The sequence below is a fragment of the Octopus bimaculoides genome, chromosome 15 (genome assembly GCF_001194135.2).
Source record: "Octopus bimaculoides isolate UCB-OBI-ISO-001 chromosome 15, ASM119413v2, whole genome shotgun sequence".
Lineage (NCBI taxonomy): Eukaryota > Metazoa > Mollusca > Cephalopoda > Octopoda > Octopodidae > Octopus > Octopus bimaculoides.
Window position 1 is genome coordinate 2,247,036 of NC_068995.1, and position 9,710 is coordinate 2,256,745.

The 9,710-nt window shown below is 38.2% G+C and overlaps 1 protein-coding gene across 1 annotated transcript in view; it reads left to right on the plus strand.

Moving 5' to 3' along the window:
- The window catches only part of LOC106871305 (serine-rich adhesin for platelets), a 185,792-nt gene that overhangs the window by 136,873 nt on the left and 39,209 nt on the right, over positions 1 to 9,710 (plus strand). The window contains exons 11-14 of the mRNA XM_052973431.1: positions 139 to 174; positions 4,408 to 4,533; positions 8,171 to 8,279; positions 9,187 to 9,299. Of these exons, the coding sequence (XP_052829391.1) occupies positions 139 to 174; positions 4,408 to 4,533; positions 8,171 to 8,279; positions 9,187 to 9,299 (384 nt within the window). The remainder of the gene's footprint in view (positions 1 to 138; positions 175 to 4,407; positions 4,534 to 8,170; positions 8,280 to 9,186; positions 9,300 to 9,710) is intronic.

The window sequence follows — 9,710 nt, forward strand, 5'->3', positions numbered from 1 at the left end:
ATATATATATATATGTATGTATATGCATGTATATATATGGCTATGGATATATTAAAAGAAGAGAGAGAGTTAAGCCAGGAGGGTAATTGGTGCCTTTGCTAACCAGCATCAATTGTTCTACCACTCTGCTTTTTCTAGGTGGCCACAGAGATCCAAAAGATCTATCAATGAAAGGTTCGTGTGCTATTTTTATTTATTAATTTCTTTCCCCTCTCTCTCTCTCTCTCTCTCTCTCTCTCCCTCTCCAGTGTTCTTGATCTGTCCCCCCATCATCGTCAAACCGTGAAAGTGCCGTTGTTGCTATAATCCCCCCTCCCACTGCTAATTCCTCATCCTCTTCTTCTTCTTCTTTGCTCTCTGCAACTGGTTTTCATAACCAGAAGAGTTATACACTTTATTCTGACCGGGGCATTTTAAGAAATCCCTTAACCCCTTTTATTACCACATTTCCCTTGGAGTACACAGTTTGTATTCATTATTTGAAAATGATAAATAATTTAAAAAAATAATTTTGTTATCATTAAGCTGGAATTTGGAACAAACAGTAGTAGGAAATTTTGATGGAAGACTTTAATTAAGGTCCTTTTGAAAGAGTTTGAATCAGAGAAGCAGGAGCAGTTGTTTCAAGCAGGTTCGTATCAAATGGGTCAAAATGCAGTTAGCAGTTTGGGGGATGGTTTTCAACTTCCATATATATATATATGGATATATATGGATATAGATGTATGATTTTATAATGTAAAGGAATTGGGATTTGAAATCTGGGCACTCTGATACAATCCAGATCTGCCTAACCACATCAATTAATAAGGAACATTAAGAATCATTTCAGATAAACATTAAACTTTCTAACTTTCTGGGTGCAACCCCATGGTCATTTATGACTGAAGGGGGGGTCCTATACATACATACATACATACATACATACAACTCATGAAAGAATCTGCTGTAGTAAAGCTTTTCAAAATATTAAAACTGTACCCACCTTATGTCACTCATTCACAACAGTACAATGTATTATTATTTTGAAGCATTTTAATAAAGCTATGGGTGTGTCCCTTCATGCTATAGAACAACTTATCAGTTAGGGTTCGGGTTATTATTGGAGGAACAACACATTGTGTGTTTGTTCTGTGATGTTTCAGTTACTCTGTGTGTGCCTCTTAACCATATCCTCTGTATGTGTGTGAGGAGTGAGGAGGTTAGTTCGGGTTTGCTTGTATATTTTGTTTTTATAATTTCTTAATGACTTAATCAGAGGTGAGAGGGTATCGTCCATGGTTGGTGGAAATAAGGGAATTCATTACCCTCAGGCCATCATCCAGGCTTACATCCTTGAAACAGAGGTAGAGACCTAAAAGTAGCTAAGGGATTGGTATTGGTGTTAAAATGGACAATCCATTAAGTCCTATATCCCACAAACTCCGTCTCTCAGGTGGAATTTTTGTGGTGTAAGACTTAATCCCGTCTCTCAGACAGGCTTCCTCACAATTTCCCTCCACCAAATTATCCTTGCAATACTTTGATCAACCCAGTGCTATGACAGAAGATACTTCCCCACTGTGCTGTGCAGTAGGATCGAACCTGAAAACATGTAGCTGTGAAGAAAAGGTCTTAAGCATGCTTTGTTGGGGGTGAAGAACCACTACATGACACCCCACACACCCTCACCCTGCTGCACCATATGTGACACTTCCTCACCTCCACATACTCTACCATCCCTACACAACATTTACTACCCACCGAATTTGTTCCTACCACAGCATTATCCCCTATGCATAACATGCCCTCACAATTATATGACACCCCACAACATCCCTTTACTATCACACTGTACACCCTACAATAACACTTTGACCCCAGGCTACACTGAAATATAGTAACAAAGAGAAACTGTGGAACCCTCAGGCAACTTGTGATGGTATGAAGTGGTACAGAGGAAAGTCACAAAGCAGAATGAATTATATTTCAACGTGAGGAATAAGCAAAGTGTGCCATTTGTGGGCAGAGACCCTTCAGACAAAGGGCCTAGCCCTCAACATTAGATTTCTATCCTTTCTCATAGTACAATAATCAGCTCTTATTTTGCGAATGTTTTCAACAAGACATTAGGTGGTTGAGGGCACCAGTATGTTGCTACAGAGTAAATAACTGGTCATCTCTCTTTCTCTCGCTGACCATATCTATTGACCACCACACTCATCAACCTGGCCCAAACCAGTACCACATCACACTGAGTCATTTCTCTATCCTATGGAAATTTTAGCTCTCCAAGGATCAACTTTGCTTCTCCTCCCCCTGGGGTTTGATAAAATAAGAACCAGTCATAAACTGTGTGCCCTGAGCAAAAGCTTTCGCTCTTTTGCCTTCATAATAAACCATTGTTGGTCCCTATATCTAAGAAATGAGGATTTCATTGAGGACTTCCCTTTATACAATAGCAAATGCCTATAACAGCATGCTATTATAATCTTCCATAGATGTTACATTAAATTATTAAGGTCATCCATACTTATGTCAGCATGATATTACAGTCTCCCATACATTCAGTAATGAGTTATTAAGGTCATCTGTCTATCTTTGTACTGGGTTGGTGCATAATTATTGCGGATTTTTTTCAACAAATTTTATTCAACAAAAACAATGACAATATTTAACAAAAACATCTTTAAATGATGGTCTGACCGTCTGCCAAGCAAACGGGAAACGGTGATTGAAGTAGATGGTGAATGTGCTCCGGAATAATCATTTAAAGATGTTTTTGTTGAATAAAATTTGTTGAAAAAAAGCCACAATGATTATGCACCAACCCAATATATAAGTCATCACAACAGAGAGGTCAACATTGGGCCATCGGTGACCGAAGCTCCGTTGGAACCCCTCACCTCATCATTGCTCTCTAGCTTCTCACTATCTGTGCTGCCTGCTTTCTTACCTCCTCCTCTCACTCTCTCTGTCATCATTACACTCTCTTCCTCCTCCTCCTTCACCTCACTAACACTCTCCTCCTCCACCTCCTCTTTCCTCCCTTTACACTTATTTTCCCTTTTACCATTTATTGTCTTCTGGTATATTTTATAAATCTTATGAATCTGTTCTTTTCTTTTTTTGTTTGTGTGTGTGTGTGTGTGTGTGTGTGTGTGCGCGCGCGCGTATATATATATATATATATATATATATATGTATAAATATGCATACATACACATATATGTGTGTGTGTGTGTGTGTGTGTGTGTGTGTGTGTGTAAAGATGGAGGTAGCAAAGACCCATATTGAATAGCTAAAGGGCAACAGGTTTATGTAGCAAGAGCAGAAAGGAAGAGGTTTACCAATGTCTTTTACGGTGTGAGGAGGATCAGAGATGAGAGCAGTTCCAGATTGCTAGATGATGTGAAGAGTTTGTGTGGTCTGTATGACAAAATGCAAATGTATTGAGAGAGAAGTTTGACATAAGAGAGGTGAGAGGAAGCATGGATGAGGACAGTTGCATGAAGAAGTTCCAGTCATTTAGAGTGGATGGAATCTGTGGAAGAGAGGGATCCAGGACAAAGTATTGAAGGCTGATCTCAAGATGCTGGTCCTTACAGAGGAGATGGCATGGTTCCTGGTTCAGTCCCATCATGTGGCACGTTGGGCAAGTGTCTTCTACTATAGCCTCGGGCCAATCAAAGCCTTGTGAGTAGATTTGGCAGACGGAAACTGAAAGAAGCCTATTGCACATATATGTATCTCTGAGTGTGTGTGTCTTTGTGTCTGTGTTTATCCCCCCCTCCACCATTTAACAACCAGTCTTAGTGTGTTTATGTCCCTGTAACTTAGCGGTTCAGTTAAAGAGACAGATAGAATAAGTACAGGTTTTACAAAGAAACAATAAGTACTGGGGTCGATTCGTACAACTAAAATTCTTCAAGGCAGTGCCCCAGCATGGCCCCAGTCTAATGACAGAAACAAGTAAAGATAAAAGGTATGTGTACACACACACACACACACACACTCAGACACACCTTCATCAGTACCATTTCAATTAAACAGAGTGGAACATTTACTTGGTCCCTAAAAACCTAATGTTCATCTTCCTGAAACCCCCTTTGCTCTTATAATCCTGTTCACTCTAATAATAAAGGGTTAGAATTCCTGTTAGAATCCACACAAAACCCAAACTGTAGACAAATAAGACAATAGTTAGGGCAAGGGACAGAATGTTGTTCCTGGAACTGGTGGCACCGCAAATGGAATATCCTGACTTCCAATTTGTGCTCTTGTTTATGTTTTTGTTTTGTTTTGTTTTGTTTATTCTTTGTTCTCCCAATTACTGCTTTTTGTGATTTTATTGTGAATCAGTGGCTTTCAACAATGTCTTGTGCAGTGTGTTTTTTAATCTGCTCTGGTTTCTCGTTTGTCTGGCAGGAAATGGAATTGGGATGAAAATTGTTGGAGGTAAACAGCAAGGACCTGACGAAGAGATGGTGGCATATGTAGCAGCCATTTATCCTGGAGGTATTGCAGAACAGCTACATGGGGAGCTGGAAGAAGGTAAGAACCATTTTTTGCCTATACGATCCAAGGTACTTTAAATGGGCTGGTTATGTGACACTGGTGTAGGCTACAGCTGTGATCTCACTTTACTTGCCGGTCCTTCTCAGTCACAGCATACCTCCAGCGGTTTCGGACTTTTGTCGTTGCCTCTGTGGGGCCCAACATTTGAAGGTCATGCTTCACCAGCTCATCCCATGTCTTCCTTTTTGAAACCACGATCGTGAGGTCATGAATGCAGCACCCTAACCAGTAGCCCATGTACCCTCACAATTATCACATATATGGCCTGTGAGTTACTGATAGCAGAAATTACTGGGTAACCATGATAGCACTACATGTAGGAATTATGAGCTTATGTGTTAATTATAAGGTCCTCAGCAAAGGACAAAACCCATTGTGTGGTGTGTTTTTTGTAGCAAGGAGTAAGGATCACTGTGCCAGCCACATATATATTAGTTATGAGTTGCCCATAGGAGAGGGCAGGTGTAGATATTAGGGCAACTCATTTACAGGGTACGTATAGCCTGAAGATAAGGGTCTAGACGAGGGTAACATGTGTATGAAAGTATAAGGTTACATCTACAGGGGTGGGGTGGGGATGGAGGGGATGATATTTGGGAAGTTGGTAGGAAAGATAGATTTCCTGAGGGAAGAATCAATGCAGAAAATGGAAATGATGTGAGCCCACACATCACGTGATGAACATATCAGTCATGGAGATGGAAGTGTGTTTTTATATGCGTCTGTGAGAGATGATGTGCCTTTAGTTATACTGTATATAGATGTACATGCACAGAATACTCCAAAATATAGTATACATACTTACTGGTGTGTGTGTGTGTGTCAGTGTGTGCATGTAAGTATCTGTGCGTGTGTGTATATATGTGTGAATTTACACACACACAATCACACATACGCACATAACCTGATGTAACTTTCATGCAGGTATATGTAATCCGGGTTAAGACAATCCCATATGTAAATACGTGTGTGTGTGTGATATATATATATATATATATATGATTTTTATATACAACACAATATCATCATGTATGTATGTCTGTGTAAATATAAGTGTGTGTACATACACATGCCACACACACACACTGATATGTATACTTGTGTACATAAAGATAAATGCATGCATGCACACATATGCATGTGTGTGTACATATATATGTGCATAGAATGACAGACAGACAGACAGTAAGATTGACAGAAAGAGAGAAACAAGTTGCAAACACACACACATTTATATGTATGTGTGTGTGTATATATATATATATATATATATATATATACTCACTCATGTGTTGTTGGTTAAAGAGTATATAAGTTTAAGTCAGAAATTAATTGTAAACAGATGGAAATGTTTTGCACGATGCATACACATTTAGTGTGTATGCTTCCGTGTGTGTGTGTGCATGTATAATACACACACACACACACACATATATATATTATACTTATATGACACACATTTATACATGCAGATAGCACATATATACATGCACATATATATATCCATATAATACACAATATATATATATTTTATATATATATACATATACATTTATATACCTTCATGTATTTATTTGTGTGTACATATCTTTCATTGTCTGTTAAGATACATTCTGTATGTACACATGTATCTATGTATGCTTATGTGCATCTCTGTACCAATATCTACGCATATATATACTTGCATCATACATACACACACACATAAACATGCATGTTTTATAGTATATAGACAGACAGATGTATTTCATTGTATTCTGGCGGACACACCTATTTCTTTCTAAGTAGATAGACAGATGTCCCAGTCCTGTGTATACAACCACATATATATATATATAAATGTGTGTGTGCATATATATATGTATGTATGTATATATGTATTACAGTGTGTAGATGATGCTATGTGTTGCAGTGTACAAAGGTTTACAAAATTATGCAACGGATGTTATTCAAGGCACCGGCCTAACTCCGTTTTTCTGATAATAAGACCTACAAAGGACAACGTTATCCAATCGCAGTTCTTTGTTTTTTCTTCTATGTTTATAAGTTGGTTTGTCGAATGTTATATGTTGACAAAATGGAATCAAAGCAGATTGGTGGTTGGAGATAATATGTATAATCTAACCGATTTGTGTTATACAAGGAGAACAGGCGGTGGGGTGGGGTGTGGTGGTTGGGAGGGAATATATGCTCCCCACCCCCACCCCATCCTGAAACAAAGGGAATACAAGCCATTTGTGTATACAGTCATGGAACCCTTAAATTCAACGATTGCAACAACTTGAAAAATTTTATTTTTATTCAAAATACTGCATTATTTTCTGGCTGTAATGTTTCAACAGCTGTCTTCAGTTCTTGTGTCATGTCTGCTGCAAAACTTGGCAAGATATCTTTCAAGGAATTTTCTCTACGTTGTTGTTGTTGTTGTTCTCTGGTTTTGGTGGCAGCGGGTAGGGGTTGGGAAGGGGGGGTTGTGTCTGCATGGTGTAGCAATGGTTTTGTCTTGGGAGAAGAATGTGCTGCCACAGAATTCAAAACGTTACTTTTGGCTAGATTTTGGTAAATGTTAGAGAGATAAGGGTGAAGAAGTATGACATGGTTCTGAAATTAGGGTCAGTGGTAAAAGTTCTTCAAATGTTGCTATTGTGATAAGAAGGGTCGACGGGGTTGGGCAGGGACGGGCAGGTTTGGAGGAGAAGGAAAAATAGGAGAATTAAGTAAGTTTTAAAGACACTCATCATTGGCAGGAAGTTAATAGCATTCACAGAAGTAAATTTGGCTCCTTTTGTGTGTGGTGCCGATACCAAACATGTGGTTTATATATGGAACACTCAGCTGAGAGAACAGTTCTGAGATTGGGGATTTGGTACTCAGGTCTTAAGTAACCCTCACAACTTCTTCCTTTCATAAATGAATGTGAGATATTTCCTAGCATTATGTAATTTAATTAACAGTTGCCATGTGTTGGCCATGGCAAGAGGTACCCTTCCACTCTTTCACAAAAACTATTATTTCTCTCTCCTTATTCTTCGGCTGTTGCTATTTACCTTTACTTTGTTGTATTTCTACAACAAATTCGTATTTTTTGTTGCAAGCCACATGGCTGTAACGATACGGTAGAGTAATGGTACCTGATGGGGTCCAGGTTTGTTGTTAAAGGCAAAAAAAAGAAGCATTTAGCAGTTATTAGAATCAGAGTAGGTGCGGTCGAGGCTGTGTAGTTAGAAGTTCACTTCCGAACTGCATGGTTTAGGGTTCACTTCCATTGTACAGCACACGTCGGAATCTAATATCTACAGCAATGGTTCTCGACCATTTTTTACCTATAGATTCCTCTGATTTCTGTTTTACTCATTTGATGCTTAAAAAATCTCATTATATTTTTATCGTTAAATATTATTAAAAATTGTACAAAGAAATTGTTTAAATATTTTGTGTGTTGTGTAGAAGTATAAGAAATTTTATTGCACAAAAATTTTAACAACATAATCTTATGTGGATCCCCCATGGGCCATATAGACCTCGATTGAAAACCTCTGACCTTACACCAACTTGCTAACAATTTGTGTTTTGGGCCTTGTTTTATAAACCCTTATATTTGTTTGTTTTCCAGGAGATCAAATTTTAGAATGGAATGGTATTGAATTAACTGGTAAAACTTACGAAGAAGTTCAACAGACAATCTCACATCCAAATGGTGAGATCGAGCTGGTTGTCCGGCCGTAAGTGGTTTTCTTTCTTCACCTCATACAAATTGTTTTTTTTTTTTTTGTAATATCTTGATAACTGTAATGCCAAGAGACAGAGAAGAGTGGTTTCTATTGTTCTCTGTTTTTGTCTTGTAGGTGTCTTGTACAGAAAGTCATGTTGACTGTATCACAGCTTTCCACTAACCACTTTCCCTATTTTGGAAGCTTTTTTTCTTCTGAAAAACGAAATTTGAAAAAAAATGTGTAATACATAATTAGCTCCACTGATTCAGTATTTGGAAACTGGCAAAACAAGCCTTTAAGAACAAAGAGCTAAGCCAAAAGAATGAGACTAATGGTTTATCAAGCTATTGTCATTTCAGTAGCTGTTCACTACCAGTGAACTAAGGTAACACCTTATTTTTCAAGCACCATCCGGAGTATTCGAGCGGTTCCAAGCAGTGCTGTTTTCTGCAAGTGCTCCACCCTTATTGCAGCCCCTATTTGTTCCATGTACTTCTCAAGATTTTTACTCGCTGTTCCCAGGGCTCCGGCAATTACTGGTACTACTGCTACCTTTTTCATTGACCACAACTGCTTAACTTCCCAAGCTAACCTGTCATATCTCTCGACTTTTCTTTCTTCCTTATCACATACCTTGTTATCAACTGGGCATGCTATATCTATGATCCAGCATAGTTTGTTTTCTTTCTCAATTAAGACTATGTCTGGCTTCCTATTCTCTATTATTATTATTATTGTTATTATTATTATTATTATTATTATTATTATTATTATTATTATTATTATTATTATTATTATTATTATTATTATCATCATTATTGTTATTATCATCATAAAAAGCAAAATGTAGTTAATTCCTGGCTAGCTCAGTGTGTGATGGTCCCTTAACCCCAGATTTATTTTTTTCTCATTTCAGAGGCACCAAATTATGTCCAAAAGACGGAGAAGGTGGAAACCTTCAAGATGGAAGTTGTCATTCGTCTTACGATAACCTGGAATATATCAGCGACGATGATGATGATGAATATGGTACGTATGATACTTACTTAGTTCTTCACCTCTCCCCCCTCCACACGCACCACACTATGCCACCTCGATGGCTCCCCCTGGTGTCACTTTTGTATCATAACACTATTTGTATTCGTAATTATTATCATTCTTTAATGTCCACTATTATTATTATTTGTCACTGTCTTTGTTAAATCCATCCATGACATCCCATCATATTCGTTGACCCAGTCCAGGCCCTCACGCTCTTTGTTAATGGCCAGCTTCTTTAGAATTAGGATTAGCCGAGAGGTTGGTCTAACATCTTTGTGTTGATTCGATCAAAGGGGGATTTCTCTTTTGTAGCTGCCTTTGATTCTTTGGTCAATATAGTGTGTGATCTATGCACATACACACACACACACACACACACACACACACACACACGCACAC